At 37.1% G+C, this 22,632-nt stretch overlaps 1 protein-coding gene across 1 annotated transcript; it reads left to right on the forward strand.

Moving 5' to 3' along the window:
• The first annotated feature begins 1,227 nt into the window (after nt 1–1,227).
• mknk2a (MAPK interacting serine/threonine kinase 2a) lies at nt 1,228–21,466 on the forward strand. The gene is made up of 14 exons (XM_073848245.1): nt 1,228–2,244; nt 2,628–2,806; nt 2,900–2,972; nt 3,186–3,287; nt 3,979–4,076; nt 8,471–8,550; nt 8,948–9,021; nt 9,214–9,318; nt 9,406–9,461; nt 9,694–9,789; nt 16,083–16,277; nt 17,791–17,955; nt 18,562–18,602; nt 19,285–21,466. Exons 2-14 carry the CDS (start codon nt 2,756–2,758, stop codon nt 19,571–19,573), a joined length of 1,425 nt encoding a protein of 474 aa, XP_073704346.1. The 5' UTR covers nt 1,228–2,244; nt 2,628–2,755; the 3' UTR covers nt 19,574–21,466.
• The last annotated feature ends 1,166 nt before the right edge of the window (nt 21,467–22,632 follow it).

Here is a 22,632-nt window from a genome sequence, read left to right on the forward strand (position 1 = left end):
AGTGTTGCTTTAAAGTTGTTTTTATTTATTTATTATTATTTATTTATTTTTTACTGAAATTTAACTTCTAATATTTATAATATTAAGGTCTGCCAACGTAGGACTTTTGTTTGGGGTTGTTTTGTTAAATAAATAAATAAATAAATAAACAAACTTTTAGGAGAGTTTTGTCTGATGTTTGGACATGAATAGTAGTTAATGATGACTGGTCAGTAGCGGTAAACAAAAAATGGTTTGATGCGAAAATTAAAATAATTTTCTTTTAATCGTTTAGTGTGCATGTTTTAATACACCGAAATGACCAGCAGATGGCTGCAGTTAGCCATCATCCTGCCTGCTCACTACAGACCAGTGGTTCTACACATGAAATTAAGTTAAATTAAGTTGGAGGCCCTAATGAAATAATATAACAATAAAAATTAGATGTATATTTAATTTATGAGTTAAACACAGCTTGAAACGCCTAAAATAGCTGGTCCTAACAATATTTACATCAACTTTATATGAAAGTAAACAATAACACCTTTCTACTTAAGAGAGTCCCAGTCATCCACTTTTAACTAAATGATGGGTAATTCAGACTAGTCAGGTTGATTCAGTCATATGAAATTACTACATAAAATTAATAAACTGAGATATAGGGTTAACGTTACCGGAAAAAAATTCAACATGTATACAGTTTTTAATGTAAGTGAACTACTCTGGCTGTAATGATGCAGAAAATATTATACAAGAATATATTCCTTTGGTTCCTGAAAAGTGAACACCAAAATATAAAAATATATATATTATGGGAAAAGTATTTGTATATTTTAAAATAAAATAACCTGTGAAGTTTCAGTTTGGAGAAACTAGTAGTTTTAAAATGATAACATTTCAGGATATTTAGTATGTATTTAAAATATTATTAAAAAATAATAATAAAAGTAACTTTGATCACAAGGTTACCAGACTAGGTTTGTAGCCTCATGTGATGCAAAAATGTTAAATATATACACTACCAGTCAAAAGTTTTCTAAGATTTCTAATGTTTTTAAAGAAGTCTTTTCTGCTCAGAAAGCCGGCAATTTATTTGATCCAAAGTGGAGCAAAAATCTTTTTATTTTTTTTAAATATATTTTTATTATTTAAAATAAATGGTTTCTATTTGAATACATTTTAAAATGTAATTTATTCCTGTGATCAAAGCTGAATTTTCAGCATCATTACTCCGGTCTTCAGTGTCACATGATCCTTCAGAAATCATTCTAATATGCTGATTTGCTGTTCAATAAACGTTTTTTTTTTTAAATAATTATTGTTATCAATATTTGAGTACATTTTTTTCAGAATTCTTTGATGAGTAGAACGATCCAAAGATCAGCATTTATCTGAAATAAAACTTTTGTAACATTATGCACTATACCATTCAAAAGCTTAAAGTCTTTTATTTTTGGAAAAGAAATTATAGAAATGAATAATTTTATATAGCAAGGATGCTTTACATTGATCAAAGATGATGATGAAGACATTTATAATGTCACAAAAGATTTATATTTTACATAAATGCTGTTTTCCTGAACTTTCTATTCATCAAAGAAACCTACTCAGCTGTTTTCAACATAATAATAATAATTAATGTTCATTAAGCAGCAATTAGTAATGATGCTAAAAAAATTAGCTTTAAAATCAAAGGAATAAATTACATTTTAAAGTATATTCAACTAGAAAACAATTATTTTAAATAGCAAAAATATTTAAAAATGTACTGTCTTTGCTGTACTTGGGATCAAATAAATGCAGGCTTGGTGAGCAGAAGAGACTTTCTTTAAAAAACATTAAAAATCTTAATTAATAAACTTTTGACTGGTAGTGTATTTTATATATTGAATATGTATAATAATAAATGTTTCCTAATGCGTGTTCGTTTTAAAACCTTATTAGTTTCTTCACTGCCCAGTAGATGGAGCAATGTGTAACTAAAGCGCCTGTCCAGTTTTAATTCTGAATAGATGACGTTAGTGAACGGGATGTCCCGCCCCCGCAAAGAAATGTCCAATAGTGTTCTGAATTTTTAATTCTGACACTTCAAGCAATCATTTTTATTGGATGTGGAATGGAGAGTGGGCGGAGTGCGAAATACGACCTTATATATGCGTTGTGCTCTCAATTACAGTGTACAATTGACAAACACAGAGTAGCAACCTATTACACGGTGGGTTGGAGTAACGGCGTGAACGCTGGCGCCTCACGGCTAGTAACGGGGTAAGATGAATCCGTTTAAAATAATTTTTGTTACTCTTTTTGTGGAAGAAGAAGAAAAAACCCTTCTAATCTTTCTGACTGCAACCACATGTATCCCAGAGATAGGTTACTCGGTCATCTTGATTAAAAATAGCCACTGACAGCTTGTAAACTAAGGTTTAACAGATTGTTAACTACTTGCATAAGACTTGTCAGTTGCTGTAGTTCTATTTAATAATACGTTATTTCATGTTTGTTGTTTGTTAAATTTTCTTACTTTGTTGACTCTTGCAATGTAAAAATGTTTGTAACGTTACATAAACTTTTCTCTTTGTCTCTTAGACTAGCTGGAAGATCATCTGTTAAAAGCCATGTTGATGTTGTTTCTGTCTCTGTTTAAACAGGAGTCATCTGTTGCACGACCACCTTGAGGTGATCAGATCAGAGGTGATCAGTATTTGACTGAAAGGAGCCACAACACTGTGATTAAAGCACTGAGCTGCACATTATTATCTGGCAATTGGTAAACAAAATGGTGCAAAACAAAATCACAGCGGTCACAGGATTCCATCGCTCCTACAAGGTTGGTAACTACTTCTTATTTCCCAGAAATGGTTTTATTCTCTGAAAGAGTGTGAAATGCCAGACTTTAATTTGTGACCCTTCCTGTTCCCAGGGGCAAAATCCTTTCAAGACTGATGAATTCATAGATTCGCAAGCCTTCAAGTTAGACCGCTCGCCAAGGCCTGGTACAGCTCTTTTGCTATTGCCACTTTTTCATTAATATTGAGTGTTATTATCAGTCTTTGAGGTTGACGCAAAGCCTGGTGAGATACACACTGAGGAGATATTGCTTATCTCTCATGCTTTGTTAGGCAAGGTTCATAGCAGATTAGAGTGATGGTCTTGGCACACATTGTTCTTCTTAACTGTTTTTTGTTGTTGTTGTGTTTTATTTGAAGACATGCCATCCAGCCAGCCCATCGACATCCCTGATGCCAAGAAGAGAAATAAGAAGAAAAAAAGATGCAGAGCCAGTGACAGTTTCTCCGGACGTTTTGAAGGCAAGCCCTTTTATTTGTCTATTGTAAATGTTTAAAGGAGTAGTTCACTTTCAGAACAAGAATTTACAGATAATGTACTCACCCCCTTGTCATCCAAGATGTTCATGTCTGTCTTTTTTCACTTGTGAAGAAATTGTGTTTTTTGATTTCTCTCCATATAATGGACTACTATGGTGCCCCGAGTTTGAACTTCCAAAACGCAGCTTTAAAGGGCTCTAAACGATCACAGCTGAGGAAGAAGGGTCTTATCTAGTGAAATGATGGGTTATTTTCTAAAAACATTTACAACTTATGTACTTTTTAATCTCAAATGCTTGTCTTGCTGAGCTAGACAAGATGAGCATTTGAGGTTTAAATGTATATAAACTGTAACTTTCTTTTAGAAAATAACCCATCATTTTGCTAGATAAGACCCTTTTTCCTGGGCTGTGATCGTTTAGAGCCCTTTAAAGCTGCGTTTTGGAAGTTCAAACTTGGGGCACCATAGTAGTCCATTATATGGAGAGAAATCCTGAAATGTTTTACTCAAATTTCCTAACGACTGAAGAAAGAAAGACATGAACATCTTGGATGACAAGGGGTTGAGTACATTATCTATACATTTTTGTTCTGAAAGTGAACTACTCTTTTAAGCCTAGAGTAGCTTATGTGTCTGTTGAGGGCAAATATTCATGTTTTTTTCTTTTTACAGATGTTTACAAACTCCAAAATGAGATTCTTGGAGAAGGGGCTTATGCTGTTGTTCAGACCTGCATCAATCTGATCACCAATAAAGAATATGCAGTAAAGGCAAGTATCAGCGCCCACTTTTAGTTAAAGCAGCACATTGCCAAACAAACTGTTGTCAGTACTCATACACCTATCAAATAATCAGTTTCTTATCTATGTCCAGGTTAAACTCCAGTTGCAGTAGCAAAATATGCTCTTAGGCCATACTATCCTTACATGATGATTAATAATATATTTTGATGCCACAATCCAAACCATAGCCAAATTGGAGCTTACGTGTAATTCCTGTAATTGTTTTAATATGAGCAGTTAGCCATGTGATTTGATCGGATCTTTTGATGTCACTCATGATGCTTTTCAAGCAAGTTTAATATCACAGCATAGTTTTTTAAAATGAGTGATTCATAGAGAATGTGCTTCAACCAATGAGAGAATAAAAGGCCTAAAGAAGTTAGCAAATTAAAAAAAGCTTCTTTTAAGCCATATTTAAAAAAATCATCTGCCTCATTCTATTTATTAAAACAAACGAGTGTTGAACCCTTTTAACCAAAGTAAAAAAAATACGCTATTTTGTCATGCTATAATATTCTGATACATAGAGAAATTTGAGTATATGTGACCCTAGACACAAAACCGTAGGGTCCATTTTTTGAAATTGAGATTTACACATCATTTGAAAGCTGAATAAATAAGCCTTCCTTTGATGTATAGTTTGTTGGGATGGGAATATTTGTCCAGAATACAACTATTAGAAAATCTAGAATCTGAAGAAAATTGCCTTTTAAAGTTGTCCGAATTAAGTTCTTAGCAATGCATATTACTAATCAAAAATTAAGTTTTGATACATTTACAGTAGGAAATTTACAAAATATCTTCATGAAACATGATCTTTACTTAATATCCTAAGGATTTTTGGCATAAAAGAAAAATGTATCATTTTGACCCATACAATGTTTTAGACCATTGCTACAAATATACCTGTGCTACTTATGATCAGGGTCACGTATTATAAAATATACTAAAATGTAATGCAGTTAGTACTGTCAAATTGATTAATTGTGATTTAATCGTGTCCCAAGTTACGATTAATCGATTTGTCAGCACTAAATACAATATTATGCGTTTTAATAGTATTATAGGAATTATATTTACAATTTATTTCTTCAGTTGACCCAACAAAATGTGACTGATTAATATAAATATTATGCAATCTGAACAGCAGAAGGGGAACAGATTTAAAGAGTGGATTCTATTGCAAAACTCTATTACAAATCTGTCTTTCATCTTCAGGTGGAAATTGTTAGTATGTTCTCATAAATCATGTTAGAGTATCAATGATGTTTGTAAGTGACTGCTCCCAGTGCTTGACTCTAGGAGTATGAATTGAAGGAAGCATACTTGGCTCTTACTTATGTGTCCTGCCTTCAACGTAGAGTGTTACATAAGATTAAAAGAGGGTTATTCTGGGACAGATGGCTCTTTATCAGTGTTTCAGCCCTCATCTGGAAATACCAGACAGTAGCTTTGATTCATGATCATTTGATTGGTGTTCTTATAAGCTGTTTTTGTGATGTGGTGTTGTGTTATGTGTACTTCTCTCTGGAACAATAGCCTTCCAGCTACTGTGCTGCTGCAGCTGTGGAACAAAAATATAAATGACCACAATGCCTGCTCAGTGGAGAAACTTCCTCTTTTCAGTTGTTGATATTGTGAAACAGGACATGTAATCTTTGAAACAGCAGTGTGGCGTCTCTTGCTACATCTGTTGACCTCTAGTAGATGGAAATGTAATATATAAAGGAAGCTATAGGTGCTAAATGAAGCATGTGCAAGATGTTCATGTGGGATTTCATTGCAAATGTTCCTTAACTTCCCAAAGGGAATGCAAAATTGAAAACCACAGGTTTTCCACATTGCTGATGTCATGGAATATTGTCAGATTCCAGGAGTCTTGAGCCGGTGCTATTCTTGAACCTGGAGAATGTTTAATTATTTTGTAATTTGCGTCTTTTGGGATACTTTGGGATACCGTGGCATAAATGCTCTTCTACACATTAAACTCAATAGACACTGAATGAATTACGTGGAATAATAGTCTAATGCCAAGGTAAATGGATTTTATTAGGTACAGTCAAAGGGACAGATGGCAGATAAATCAGCACATGGGTTGAATTAAGGAGGACAATTCATTCTGTAAACCTGAGCCCTTCAGAAACTTGCATAACTCCCTAAACTTTTGTACAGTATTTTTTATTTTATTTTTTTTTTGCTGGTTTATTTTGAAAAATTAACAATTTTATTCAGCAAGGGTGCATTAAATTGATTAAAAGCAGTGAAGACATTTTTAATTTACGAAGTATTTGTTAAAAATAAATGTACTAAAAATTGTGTTTCCACCAAGATATTAAGGAGCACAACTGTTTTCAGCATTGATGAGAAATGTTTCTTGAGCAGCAAATCGGCATATTTGATTTCTGAAGGATAATGGGACTGGGGTAATGGCTGCTGCAATTTCAGCACTCCAATTAAAGAAATGAATCGCTTTTTTTAAATATTAAAATGGAAAACAGTTATTTGAAAATTGTAATATATCAAATATGACTATATAATATAATATATAATATGACTATTACTTAGGGAAGCCAATTTCTGCCACCTGAATGAAAAATAAAGGGTAATTGCAACTTTATCTCGCAATTCTGACTTTATTTTATTTTTTTTTTAACTTGTGAGATTTTAAACTAAGTCCTGAGAAAATAAATTAGAATTGCATGATATAAAGTCACAAATCTTGCGAATGCGGGTTTATCTCGCCATTCTGACTTTTTTTTTTTTTCTTTTTTTCCTGCAATTGCAAGTTATAAAGTCCAATTTTGAGGGGGTAAAAAAAGACTGTTCTCAGACTTGTGAGTTTATGTCTTACAATTCTGACTTAACTTGCAATTGCATGTTATAAAATCACAAATGTGAGAGAAAGTTGCAATTCTGAGGAAAAAAAAGTTAGAATTGAGTATCTCATAATTGTAACTTTTTAGAATTGCGTGAAAATTTCTTGCAGTTCTGACTCTTTCTTGCAATTTTGCAATTGTGTGGTTTTTTTTTTTTTTTTTTTTTTTTTTTTTTTGAAAGTTATACAGTCAGAATTGAGAGTCTGAAAAATAAAGTCCCAATTGCGCATTATGTCAGAATTGTGATCTATAAACTTAATTCTGAGAACATGTCAGTTTTTTTTTTTTTTCCCCATCAAAATTGGACTTTTTTTTTATTTGACAAGTTTATTTGTTTATATCCCACAATTATGACATGATTTCTCAGAATTGCGAGTTATCTTGCAATTTCGGACTTTTTTTTTTCTTCTCGCAATTGTTTATATCGTCTAGTTCTGAGACAAAAAGACAGAATTGTGACTTTTATATCTTGCAATTCTGACTTGACGTAATTGCAAGTTTATATCACACGAGGTTTCTTTTTAAAAATATAAAAACTCTTACAGACCCCAAGCTTTTTAACAGTAGTGTAAAATTCAATAGACACATTCTGCTTTTTAAATTCTATTCAAGTTCACTACTGTACCCCGATTCCCCAGTTGTTGATGGCTGTGCACCCAGTAAACAAAACCAGAAAACTAGGGATGCACCGATCCGTATCGGCCGATCACTTGTGCGTTTTGTCAGTAAAGCCGGTTCTGTAATCAGCGGTAAATGCCATCAGGTGCGTGATTTCACGTTGAGCCGTATACACTACACACAGCCGTTGTTCACTGACGAGCTGCGCACATTCACACTGATAATGAACATTGATTTGCGCAGCTCGTCGGTAAACAACGGCTGTGTGTAGTGTATATACGGCTCAACGTGAAATCACGCACCTGATGGCATTTACCACTGATTACAGAACCGGCTTTACTGACAAAACGCGCAAGCATGATCGGCCGATACGTATCGGTGCATCCCTACAGAAAACTGTTGCCATATTTGGTTCTACTGGAGTTTTCATTGTCATTTATTCGTCCCCCTCTTTTGGTGTGAGGAACCTGCCACTACTTTGTATTTCTCACAAGGTCTGGACACCCTGTATGTTGTGAAACCTGATTGTCTGTCTAGTCCACCAGCTTGTAAAGCCTGATGACCATGTGATGACCTGCTGAATCAGTGGTCTGAGATGTTCTTTTGTAGCCAGTCAGAAGTGTGTCATCTGTGTGCTTGCTAATCTCCCACACACGCCAGGTGTGGGTGATCCACAAAGGGACTCGCAGATCTGTCAACTCGAGCTGAATACTAAGATGATGTGGACATGTCTGAGAGTTTTGCATAATTGTTTACTTTAAGGGCTGTCGCCAGGTAGCAGAAGAGCCCGTCAAAACAAACTCAGTTCTGCAATTCAAGGTCAGAACACAATGTGGCCTTCCTAGGGCTTGTCTTAGGTCATTAATATTATGTTTCAATGTTATACAGATAATTGAGAAGAGGCCGGGCCACAGTCGGAGCCGTGTTTTCAGGGAGGTGGAAATGCTCTACCAGTGCCAAGGCCACAGGTATGGGAATCGTTGTGTGGTATTTATTGGTCTGTTCAAAACTCCTCTAAGGCAAATTTGCATGTAACAGCCAACAGAAATCCCAAAGTGGGTTGTGACAAAAAGAAATCCAACATGGTGGCAAAGAGGAGAGAAATTTCTTTTAATACTAATATAATTAGTGACTTTTCCCAGTTTGTTTCTAAATTCATGCTTGAAGTATAATGCAGATAGCTTGGGTAAATGCAAACAATATTGAAGTCAATTGTGGTTAAGTCTTATGACTGTCAGGATGCTTCCTTAGAAGACCGCTGCCTACATAAACTGCTTACTAGGTTATGGAACAATGCTTGTGAAGCTCATAAACACTAAATGATACTGTGTATAATGTTGATGTTAAGGTCTCTTCTTTTGACAGAAACATTTTGGAACTGGTAGAATACTTTGAAGAAGAGGACAAATTTTATTTGGTCTTTGAGAAACTGAGAGGCGGTAAGTTGTGTTTTTTTTTTTTTTTTTTTTTTTTTTTTTTTTTTTTTTTGTGTGTGTATGTGAAATTAATACTGCTCATGGTGTGTATTTAAATACAAAAGTTATTTATTTAAAATGCTAAGTTATTTTAAAATGTTGTAATATTTTCAAATATTGCTGTTTTTATTGTATTACATCCATTCATATTTCCAGGTTCTATCTTGACTCACATACACCGAAGACAGCACTTCAATGAGCAGGAAGCCAGCATAGTGGTGCAGGACATCGCCAGTGCTCTGGACTTCCTACACAACAAAGGTTTGGACCTATAGTGTTTACACAATGTAATGTCATCATGCACGCTATATGTTACCAATATAGATGATTGTTTATGTCTTCCTATAGGGATGGCACATCGAGACCTAAAACCAGAGAACATCCTCTGCGAACATAGTGACAGGGTGAGTGTCTCTCTGTACATGAGGAGAGATGAGACATCTGAGGAGAACACACATGCACTGCATTTCTGACCAGATTTTTGACAAATCTGTTGGGTACAGTAACATTTTATGTGCTTTTAGTGCTCTTGAACAAACCTTGACCGGGTTGTCAGTTTAGGAATACTCAGTGGCTGCTCTTCTTAACTAACTTTACAGTGGCTTTACAGTTATTTTTCTTTTTTCTTTTCTGTAGATCTCTCCAGTTAAGATCTGCGATTTTGATTTGGGTAGCGGGATCAAACTGAATAGTGACAGCTCTCCTATCTCCACCCCTGAGCTCTTGACTCCGGTGAGTTTTACCCATATTAATGGTTGATTTGGACCTTTTGATTACCATTTTCTTGGACTGCAGTGTAACTGATGACCTACAGTTGAGGTCAAAAGTTTATATACACCTTGCAGAATCTGCAAAATGTTTATTATTTTACCAAAATAAGAGGGATTGTACATAATGCATGTGTTTTTAGTTTTTTTTTTTAGTTTAGTTTTTGTTTTTTTTAGTACTGACCTGAATAAGATATTTCACAAAAGACCTTTGCATATAGTCCACAAAAGAAAATAAGTTGAATTTATAAAAAAATACCCTGTTCAAAAGTTTAAATGGACTTGATTCTTAATACTGTGTTACCTGAATGATCCAAAGCTTGTTTTTTTGTTTTTTGATCGTGATAGTAGTGATATGAGTCTGTTTGTCCTGAACAGTTAAACTGCCCACTGTTCTTCAGAAAAATCCTTCCTGTCCCACAAATTCCTAGTTAAGCATTTTTGTAAATGACGGTGTGAAAGGATGAATCTCAAAATCATACAGAGGACAACTTAAGGACTCCTATGCAACTATTACCGAAGGTTCAAACGCTCACTGATTCTCCAGAAGGAAACACAATGCATTAAAAGCTGGGGGTGAAAACTTTTGAACCAAATGAAGATGTGTATATTTTTCTTATTTTGCCTAAATATGTTCTTTTTCCATTTAGTACTGCCCTTCAGAAGCCACAGAATATACTTGCATGTTTCCTAGAAGACAAAATAAGTGAAATTTACCCTGATCTTAACGCATAGTTTTTCCTTCTGGAGCATCAGAGAGCGTTTAAACCTTCTGTAATAGTTGCATATAAGTCCCTTGGTTGTCCTCTGTGTGAAAAAATAGATCTCAAAATCAAATAGTCATTGTTGAAAAGGGTATCACGTGCTGCAATGGAATTTTATTTATTTAAATGTTTATGAAACTATAGTATTTATTAATAAAAATGTTAAAACCATGAATGGCAGATCTATACAATAGGGCATTGTAGGAGAAGGGGGAAAAAATGAGGTGGAGTTGTGACTTCAGCCAGAAAGGATCAAATTTTTGAAGACTTGTTCATATTTGTTTCCATTATGGACGTGTTGTGTCACCTACATTTAATTTGGTGTTACATAAATCAAACCACTAAAACTAGCCAGTGCCATTTTTATTGCTACTTCACTGCGTAGTTCTTTTAGGGATCAAAATGAGAAGAGCAGAGATAAAGGTTATCGATTTAAAGCCACAGCCTTAATGTCACCTTGAGTAACCGAGTTTTGTGAGGGTTAAACATCTGTTTTGTTATGAAGCGTTACCTTGGGTCATAGAATTGTCAAGATTACAGATCAATGAACACAGTAGACTAACAGCAGTTTTATTAGCTCTCAAAGTCTGAAGGGAACAGTCAAAGGTCCTTCAATGCGAATGCCTTCATGTACAGAGAGCATAAACAAAGTTCCTCATCGAGGTCCTTTCACCCATACCTCAATCTTCTCGCCACGCCCAAGGGTTTTCAGACGCTTTTGAAGTGCGCAGACTGGGTTACTAGAAGTTTGTGGTTTTGTATAGTCTGTTCTTTCTGATGTCTACAGACTTTTTCCTTTTTCTTGAATTTCCTTTACGACGGGAAGGGGGTGGGTCAGAACTTGGATGGCGAACCCTTTCCATTTACCTTTTGATTGGATCATAACTGGATGTTCAAGAACAAATTCATGGCGCAGTTCTAAATGTCACTTTACCTTTTCATCATTCATTTTCAACTCATTTTAAGCACTGACATTCCCTCTGTGGCATACCAGGTTAAAGGTTTAGTTCAGCCAAAAGTGAAAGTTGTCTTTTTACTAACAGTCATGCCATTCCGAACCCAACCCATAAGACATTTTGTTCATCTTCGATATGTGCAGAATTAGTTTATAATAAAACAGGAGATATTATATTCCCCCATTAAAAGTTATTACCACTAAAACTCTAGTTCTGATGGTTCATAAAGTTCATGAATACATCTTATAGGGGTCATAACATGTTGTTTTTTTTTATTATAATTATTTTAATATGTTCCTTGAGGGTTACTTATGTTAAGAGTTTTGCACAAAAAATGATTTTCAACCCTCATTTTGACCCTCTGTCTAAAACGACTTGTTTTAAGGGGCGTGTCCTTTAAGGCTTGTTAGTAATCAGTCACTGTTATGACTGGCTAATGTCATTGCATTGGAAATTGTTATTGCAATGTGAGTGTTTTGACAACATGATCAAAATAAAACTAATCTCCAGACAAAGCATTATGAAACCATTTACTTACAGTTTGTGATGCAGCTAGATCTAGTACAGCTTTATTTCTATTTGCTTTTGATGCAATGCGACACTTGCATTCAACATATTCAAGTGTCAGCCATTACGCGACTGAACACCAATGGGCGGGACCGATGGTGTGAAGAATTCTATTGGCTGATATCTTGCTCTGGAGGCAGTGTTTATGCCACTGGTCTCAACCTCAGTTCCTGGAGGGCCACAGCGCTGCACATTTTCGCTCCAACCCTAATACCAGCTAATAAAGGTCTTCAGGATTACTAGAAACTCCAAGCAGGTGTGAGCTGGAACTGGTTGAGTTTGAGACCTCTGGTTTATGCAGACAACTGTGTCCAGGTGACATCACCTCACGCCTCTGCTCCAAACGTTATTACATATTACAATATGGTAAATGGATGCTCAAACATGCATGAGAGTTTTGAACATCCAATAAGGGATAACATGGTTTTCATTTTTGGATGAACTGTTACTTTGAATACCGTTGCATTTTTCACCCACAATTGTGGGTTTTACTTGCTAGAATAGTGACCAGGGAAACTCCCTGGTTTTGTCAGAGCTGAAGTCCTGTATTGCCGTGATAACATTCCCTTCATAAACCATCTGAGAACATGGTTATTTAGCCTGATGCAATGTCAGCGCTAACTAGCAGTGGCTGAGGTCACTGACATAAACAAAATGACTTCTTTATCGTCTCTGTCTACATTCAGACATTGCTTCTTTTGCTCTTTTCGCCGTTACACTCTTGTGTCCAGCCAATTATTTGCAGATCCTCATTCTGTAACATGCATGTAATCTGGAAACAGATTTTATCCTTTTTAATGATGAGAAGTGGGTGGGGATGCTCATAAGCGACAGAGACTGCTTTGTGTGACGCTCCTAAGATTCCTCCTGCACAGAGAAGCGTTATGTAAGAGCCCAGTCATGCTGAAAGCAAAACCAGCCGGACTATAAACTGACAATTGGAGATCATTGCTGGACTGTCTGTTATTTGTTGAATCACTCTGTACTACTTTTCCCAAAGTGGGACAAGTACTACAGTTACGTGTCTAGTGAAAGAGTTCCAGTTGTGCTCTCAAAATCAAGTTGTAATCTTCTATTAGCTTTTATTGGTTTGCCAAGAGCTTTTACTTTAGATTACAATAACCTCTTATGGTAAAACCACATTTTATCATAGCGCACTCTATTTTTGTCAGTTATCACATTTCCTTGAAAGCTATGCCCCTGACACGTTTACAGATGATTTGAGGGAACGTGCCGTGTGCTTGCGAGGTTACTGAGGCTTGGGCATAGATTTATCAGGGTCAGAGAGATGCAGTCCTAGCTTTCTTTTTTTTTTTTTGGAATGTCATCTGAGGACATTCAATCTCCCCGTTGGCCTGCACAGAAACGTTGACGTAACATTTACATCTTTCTCCGTTTGCATCAGTGATTCATACAGTAGTTGTGTAACTATCTTTTACCAGACTGCTGCTCTTCTATAAAAATAACTGGGTTTGCTTGTGTCCTGCTAAACTGCTAACCTTCTCAGTTCGCTCCCACTGAGTGTTGTTCATTGCATTAAGTTTTAGTGCACTATTCAGGATGTCCATTCGTGTGTGCATTATGTAACTCTTGAACAGGGCTGGGACTTGTTTATCCCCAGCCGGTGTAGAGCGGCTTAAATCCTTTTTCTTTTTTTTCCCCCCCGAGCAGCAACCTTTTGGCCTAGTTTCCATATGACGCAGTGCAGACAGCAGCAGCAGCAGCCTGTGGGCCCTGCTGGAACAGTTGTCCGCTGACGCGTCCAGGTCTGAATCGGATCAGGCCACCCTAGCTTAACTCAGAACAATGAACTTGATAATGCCCTGCAGGTGAAAACAAACAGGAGAGGCCAAGCCGAGGGAGTGCTGGTAGCTCTAACTTGTAATTTACCGTACATTTAAAACTTGTCTGATCAAGTGACATGCTCTTGGGACCATAATGAGTGTACAGTTGAAGTCAAAATTATTCAACCTCCTTGACCTGCAAGACATTTTGCTGCAGAGAAGAGAATTTTTAGGAAAACAATTCAACAAAGGCATCAGCAAACTATTGGAGAGTTTGATACACCATTTGAGTGATTCTGAGAATGTAAAGTTGATGAATAATGAAGTAAAATCAAATTGGCTCTGTTCAAATGTTCAATTATTCAACCACCAAAAGTCAAATTTGGTGTAGAATCTTTTATACTTTAAAACCCACCAATAAACACTGCCTGTGAGCACTGCAAAGCTTCTGTCACCTCTCTACTGCAATATTGGCCCATTCCTTGGAAAAAGCTTTCAGATCATTGATAATCTTATGTAACAACTGTTGGATTGTTTCAGTGAATACCTCAATAAAAAAGATTTAAACACACGATAATCTTTAGTTTTTAGATTGCCACTAAATCTGAAGACTAAACAAACCACTCACGAACATTCTACGACCAAACCCTGAGCTAAGCTTAAGTAGATTTGGATGTTTACTTTAAGATGATTGTCCTGCAGGAAAGTCCTTTGCTCATCAGTTTTAGTCTTTGCACCAAAGGCATCACAGTTCTTGCCAAAATGGCCTAATACTTTAAAGAATTCATGATGTCCTTCATACAGTCATGATTTCCACTTTGTGCAACAGTAAAACACCCTATAACACGACTGGCTCACCTCCATGTTTGACTATGGAGAAGTTCTTCTGCTTATAAGCTTTACCTTTTTTGCACCAGACATACCACTGATCCATAGGTCCAAAGAGTACCAATTTGGTCACATCACTCCATAAAACATTACTTCCAGAACTCCACAGGTCTATCCAAATGAACTTTCCCAATGTGGGACAAGTACTATAGTTATGTCTAGTGAAAGAGTTCCAGTTGTGCTACCAAAATCAGGTTATCTTTTATTAGCTTTGATTGGTTTGCCAAGAGCTCTCATTTCAGATTACAAGGGCCTCTTACAGTAAAACCACACAGCCATATTTTATCATGGCACACTCTATTTTTGTCAGTTATCACATTTCCTGGAAAGCAAACCTCCTGACACATTTACAGATGATTTTACAGGACTCCATCCAAATGAACTTCAACGTGTTCAAGTCGGCCTTTATGTTCTTCTTGGTCAAGTGTGGTATTCAGCATCATGCCTCAACATGAAGGCCATACTTGTCCAGTGTTCTTATACTGTACTGCATTGAACTTTTTCACCTTGCAAGTCTTTAACTGTACATTGCAAGTTTTTCTCAGTTGCTCTGATCAAACATATACATTTGTTATTTTTTTGTTTTTTTGCTTTTTTGTTCAACACCCTCAAAGGTTTTCTAATACAAGACCTTTTAAACTAAGAAATGAGGCTGCCAGCTGTGTCTCTAGGAACTTTTAATGTCTTGGAAACCTTCATGTAGCCTGAGACTTTATAATATAATAAAAATAATATAAAACTTTCTTCTCTGTAGCTTTTGTGAGAGCGCTGACTTTGCCATATTTGCTACTCAACTTCAGCACATGCATGGGCTGAATATGAATGTGTAACAGCCCAAGCTAATTCTTTTTTCTAATAGAGCTCCTAATTGTGTTTTAAGACAGTTTCGTTCCCTACCATGAAAAATAATTGACTTAAAAATGGCAATGTTGAATAGGGGTTGAAAAATTATGACACAGCTGTGTAATTTAACAATTAAATAAATTCAGATGAACTCAAAAACATTACGTTTATATATTGACATAACTTTTAATATGCCAGTAAACTGTTGTAGATACAATTTTGACCAAATCCTGGATCTTCAGAAAAACTTGTATTTGTGAAGTACTGCAGTGGGGGTGTTGAAGAATAATTTTGAGTGCAACTATGTATTAAGCATGAAGTGAAACCATGATTGTTCCTCTCTCCTCTACCCACTAGAGTTCTTGTGGCATTTAAAACCCATGTGGGAGATTTGTGGACTTTTCCTCGCGTGTCGGAGGACTTTTACAGTATGTACTAAGGTTTCTTTTCCTACAGTGTGGCTCAGCTGAATACATGGCCCCTGAGGTGGTGGAGGCTTTTAATGAAGAAGCAAGCATTTACGACAAACGCTGTGACCTGTGGAGCCTTGGCGTCATCCTGTACATCATGCTGAGTGGATACCCGCCCTTTGTGGGTCGCTGTGGAACAGACTGTGGTTGGGACTGGGGAGAGCCATGCCAAGCCTGTCAGGTACGCCACACATTTGGACACAATACGTAGTTTTCAGTATCGAAAGTACAGAAAGTTCAAAACTTTCCATGCAATCATAGCAGGAATAATCTGGTCAAGCCATCTGGTTTCATAAACTCAGTTTGAAAGGGACTCATTTTCGAAACCACAAGTTTACTGGTCTTATCACCCGATGTATGTAATTACAAGTATCGATTTGGACTGGACTTATTATAATGTTTTTGTTTTTTGTGCGTGCATTCCGTATGATCGTAAACTACACAATCAACCCAACCATGTTTAATTATTGTAAGGGTACATGTCATATGATATATAATTAAAACATTATGTAACTGAGTGAAGACATGAAGGTGAGTAATAGGGTTGGGCGACGTCTACAGTGAAACATTGCAATGGACGATGACATTGGGGGGTTAAGGGTGTGCCCAAAGCATAAATCCATATTCGGAAAGGCACGGAAAATGAATAATGTGGTCTATGGTGCCACTAAAGCAGGGGTGTCAAACTCTGCTGGTCTGCGGCCCTCCATGAACTGTCTAGTTCCAACCCACAAACCATGTAGTTTTCAAATAAGCCTGAGGGACTTGATTAGCTGAATCATGTGCGTTCAATTAGAGTTGAATCTAAACTCTGCAGGGCTTTGGTCCTCCAGAAACTGAGTTTGGCACTTCTGCAATAAAGGGACATGGTTGTCCGCTTGCTAGCGGTAGCTTGTAACGGTGCATAAAATTTCACTTACCATGTAAACCGAGTAAGGAGAGATGAGTGATAGGATGATGGTGAATGATTGATTATAATTGCGAGATATACATTTACCTCCCATCTTGTATTTATTCCATTAAGGCATTCTGTAGTACATGTAATTTCCTTTCCAAACACTGTATTTGGATTTAACTGGTTTTCGGGAGGGTGCTTGGGGAAGGAATCGCGATGCTGGCTCAACATTGTCTATCAGCTATTGGCAGTGGACAATAGCATCATCTATCGGCCCAACCCTAGTGAATAATCTTACCTGGCGCTGATATTGTGGTAGCCAGTCTTAACCGTTTACACAGTCTTGCTCTTAGATTTCTCAGAGGATCACTGAGTTTGCCAAAAAACTGTAGGTAATTTGCTCTGGAATTATTACAGAGGTTGTGTTAGAAACACAGACTTGGCAGATTCAGATTGGATTAAAATCGCAAAAAAAGTAAACTCTGGGAAACGCTAATTTCTCTAATGACCCAGGGGCGCCGATCGCAATTTTGGGCCCTATGACAAAATATGAGTTTGGGTCCCTCCTACCACACCAAAGCAGATCTCTGGGGGCCCCTAAAGGGCATGGGCCCTTAGAATCGTCCTAACTTACCCCCCCTTAGCGGCACCCCTGAATGACCCCTTGGAAAACTAGTCCCATTCAAATAGGGCTGTAGTCAGGGTTTGACAATAAGGCTTTTTGGTTGTTTTGTAACAAATATAAACAGGGGGAAAATCAAATTGATGTTTAATACCATTCATCACAATGTGTCCACAGAGCATGCTGTTTGAGAGTATTCAGGAAGGCAAATATGAGTTTCCAGAGAAGGACTGGGCGCACATCTCCCCTGCAGCCAAAGACCTCATCACCAAGCTGTTGGTGCGGGATGCCAAAGACCGCCTTAGTGCCGCCCAAGTTCTGCAGCACCCTTGGGTCAAGGGGGTATGTTCATTCCCTTCTATCTCTATGACTTCTAAAACTTTATTTAAAGGGATAGTTCACCCAAAAATGAAAATTAACCCATGATTTACTCACCCTCAAGGCATCTTGGAAGTATGTGACTTTCTTCTTTCAGACTAATCCAATCGGAGTTGTATTAAAACATATCCTGCCTCTTTCAAGTTTTATAATGGTAGTGGGCAGGTGTTTCTGTTCAACAGTCCAAAAGATGTCCAATAAAGTGCTTTCATACATAATAAAAAGCACTCCACATGGCTACAGGAGGCCTTTATTCACCTCCTGGAGCCATGTGGAGCACTTTTTATTATGGATGGATGCAATTTATTGGACTTCTTTTGGACTGTTGAACAGAAACACCAGCACGCTGCCATTATAAAGCTTGGAAAAGCCAGAACCATTTTAAATGTATAACTGTAATTGGATTTGACTGGAAGAAGAAAGTCATAGGCACCTAGGATACCTTGAGGGTGAGTAAATCATGGGCTAATTTAAATTTTTGGGTGAACTTGCCTTTCAACCCAATTAATTATTTTCTACATGGACTATAAATCATGTTTTGTGACCCATTTCTGTTGTTCTTCACCTTAGTGTGCACCCAACGCTGTGTCTGCATCCATATTACATCAGAGGTGAGTACACTAAATGCATAAATGTGCTGATATAGAAGTTTTCCTGAACACGGAAGTCACACCTGACTCTGAACCTGAAGACTGCTTTGCATTTCCGGTCTCTGGTGTTCCTAGTCAAAGTAGAGTATATTCCGAGCTTTTAAACCTTTTTAAAAAGCACATGGCTTCATAGCGCCATCACTTTGCAATGTCGGAATGACCGTCATTTTATCAGTGCCTCACTCAAAGTTTAATGACAAGTAAATGCCACAAAGCTGCCGACATTGGCTACATTAAAAACGGATGTACGCTATTTGAATGGGTTTCTATGGAGACCGGAACAGAAGAGCATCCAGTCTGATGTTCGAATTCGTAATGGCAGCACTCATTGTTTACTCAGGAAAAAGATCTATACTCACAGCAAAGTTATTTTTCATTCTTCGCTTAAGGGGTAAAAAGAAGTTTGAAACACCTGAGCACCCAAACCAATTAAGCTCCCATGGAGCAGTGGTACTGTAGTTCAGAGTTGTTTACCAGCCTTGTTTTACCCTGTTATTCAAAAAGACACAATCCCAGTTTGTTCTTCAGCTTTGCTTCAAGTATATTGAGGCCCTAGTGATGCACTTATAAATTCCAGAAGCAATAGTTTTGACCGTTAATAGCAGACCATTAATCATCCTGACCTTCTGTGTTCCTTCTCCAGGGGTGGTAGCGCTCAGGACCTGACGTTCTTTGCGGGGCAGGCCGTAGCCATGAACCGGCAGCTGGCTGAGAGGGAAGAGAGCGAGGAGCAGCAGCAGCAGCTAGAAAAGGAGCTCTCCTCCCCACTTCTCCTCTCCTCCAGCTCCGGCTCCATGCTGCTGTCTCCTTCCACCAGGTCCAAGCTGGCCCACCGCAGGAAGACTGTAAGCAGCCAGCACCGAGGACCGGTGTGCGCTGCCGAATTACGCCAGCTCCTCGCCCCGCTTGTGATTGTGGGCGACTGTGCCTGATCTCTACCACGTTTTTCAGCTTCCGCTCTCCCCCTGATGACCTCTGGAGTCTTTAATTAGGCAGTGTGTTGACTTCTGACCTCTCTGCCCACTTTGTGGGCTCTAAGCTCCTATGAGATGGACTCTCATGTTTGTAGCACTTAAAGCACCTCAAAGGCCCCCGCAAACATAGTTTTGATTGGGTAAAACACTTGTTGTGGCTGGAAAAAACGTGTTGACGTCTGAGAGTCTCGGGAATCTGTCAACATAAAACGTTTATGAAAAACCTTGGCAACCAAAGAACTCTAATTACTTTTGTTTGTCTAAAGCTGGACCCCACTTAAGCCATTTAATTTCCAAGCATCAGGAAAACTCTTGTTTGCCTTTGAGCCCGCATGGGACCCCCAGCAGCAGAATCATTTGTACTTAAGCAATCACAAAATGATATTAATTTCAGATTGAGACTATGTAACTGTTGCTGGGACTTAAGTGGCAAATGATTTATAATTCAAGTTATCCAGGGCAGAAATTGCAGCCATGTTGTGTGGGGTTTCTCTAGTCTGAATTTATTTATCAAAGACCTCATTTACCAATTTCACTCCACGCCTATCTCAGCAGAAACCTCAGGATCTCTCACTGAATGCGAAACCAAAGCAGATTTTAAAGCAGGAAAACTTATTCTCTGTCATTGGTGTTTTACCTTTCCGTTTTGTCCTCGCACTGGAAAGTTTAGCCTTTTTCACAGAGACAAAGCAGTGCGGTGCAACTTTTGTACTTGGCCTCTCAGGAAAACGGGAATTGGTTGCATAATCATATTTCCTCCCCCTTTTCATTTCCTCATGTTTCCTCCCTTTTTGACCTGAAATGCCATGCAGTGCCATGGGGCTTTTTAAAAACTGCCATTTCAGGTGCATTTCAAGGTTCCACAGCGAATTCTGAGAAAGTCCATTTTCATGTCCAACTCCATTTTCACCGTTCATTCAGTTAGTCATTGAACGTTTCATGAACACACGGCCTCTGTCAATGACGCCATTCACTGTTTGAATAAAGGTGATTAATCCATGAAAAGACCTTAAGTCCTTTGTTAGCCTCCATTTTGTTCTTGCAAACAGATATCTGAGGGAAAAGGCGAAAGCTCAGATACGCAAGAAACCTCCAGATAATACCAATGTGCCAAGCTGCTATATTTTGCCCCCCCTGCCCCTTTTATTATTTTTTTTTTAATTTATGTGTGTTAGAAAGGGAGATTTTCATCTTCCTTTTTTTGAAGTGTTTGTATGTTCGTTTTTAAAAATTTAAGGATGTTGAATGTCTGAGAGAATGTTAGAATTTTCCCTCACATATATTTTTTTTTTTTTGTTTGTTTTTTTTTGTTTGGTCATGCATAGACCGAAGGCTCAAATTGTTCTTATGCTTCTTGTTACTGTTGTTCTGCAATTTCTTTCTAAGATGACTGTAGACAATTTTTTTTTTCTCATATAGTGTACAGTACAAATATGCAGATCAACCAGGAACAAAACCAAGTGCTCCTACTTGCCCTGAGTGAAGCAAAGCCTGTCAATTTTGCTTTTAGTTTTTATTTTTTGCCTTTTTTTTGTTCTTAAAATGCATATACAGTTTTTTTTTTTTTGTTTGTTTTTTTTTTAACCCTGATGGAAACCACCTTGGAATATGCTGAGTTTAGTCTTTCTTTCTGAGAAAGACCTTGTTCTTTTTGTTATTTTTTACTTTCCATTGCATTTTCATTGAATTTTTGAACCCCCTTATACATGAAAATTACTAGTCTACACTTATTTTAGGGACCAGTGGTGTAGCTTTCATGTACATCTTGTATTTTCATGTGGTTGTACCATTTTTGTTTGTCATCTGACCCAGGGGGGCCAAAATAAAGAACATGAAAATTGTTCAACTACAGTGGTTACAGTTTTCTTGTAAAAACACTCCCATAATTGATCTTAACTCAGGGAATTATTATTATTATTATTATTATTATTATAAGGATAACAAACAGCCTGCCACTGAAGTTGTTAATTTGTATAAAAAGAGAACATGCATCTGAGCAATAAAGATGCTTTAAATGATTAGCTTTTTCCACATTTCATATAAATATAAATGGAGAGAAAGTTTAGCAAGTTTTTTTTTTTTTCTCCCCTCAAGTAGCAACTCATTGTGGATGTTTCTGGAACTTATTAAATGACATTTGGTTACCAAAAAAAGTATTAAATATTTTGTTTACACAAATTGCTTGTGCTTATTTGTGTCTCTGTCACTGAACTACTTCATGTATACGAACTTGGACGTCACTTTTACGTGTCTGTGGATAAGATACTCATATCACAGCTTTGGTAAACGTTTCGTTATCCCATAACATGTAGTGCACATTTAATGCTTACTGCTTGTCTATCAGCGAGACCTTCACCTAGACAAATACGCTGAGATAACGTTTCTGAAAAACCGCGCACGTGGATATTTACTGATGGATAAACGAAGGGAAATATTGGCCTAATTTAATGTATCAAATATATTTGGGGTCATTATTCTCAAAGGTGATTACCATTATTGTAGCAGCGTAGCTATATTATGATGTTACAAAACTGAATTCAATAGAATGTTTTTTTAAACAGTTTTCCCTCATAAGTTTAAAGGTAGGCTAGTCTCTAAACTGCTGCCTGTGCTGACAAGACTCCACACTTATTTCGTAAGTATAAGCCCCTTGTTTGTCAGAATAGCTAATATTATGTCCTTATGTTGGTCAGAGTTTAAAACAAAAAGGATAAACAAAAAGGATAAACTGTATTGAGAAACGGCAGGATTGAAACTTAAAAATATACACGAGCTCCCCCAAGTGTTGAAATGCCGTCATTATTTTGCCTAAACAGCTAATTTCAGTGTTCAAAAATCTAAAACCATGAAAAGGACAACTTTGTTTTGAATTATGTGCTGAAAACTCTTAGAAGGCTGAGAATCATTTATACTAAACAACATATAGCATATATGAAAACAACAACAACAAATCTTCATATTTGCGACACTGGATCACAAAACCAGTCATAAGGTTTTATCTTAAATACATAAGCTTT

The sequence above is a fragment of the Garra rufa genome, chromosome 10, assembly GCF_049309525.1.
Source record: "Garra rufa chromosome 10, GarRuf1.0, whole genome shotgun sequence".
Taxonomy (NCBI): Eukaryota; Metazoa; Chordata; class Actinopteri; order Cypriniformes; family Cyprinidae; genus Garra; species Garra rufa.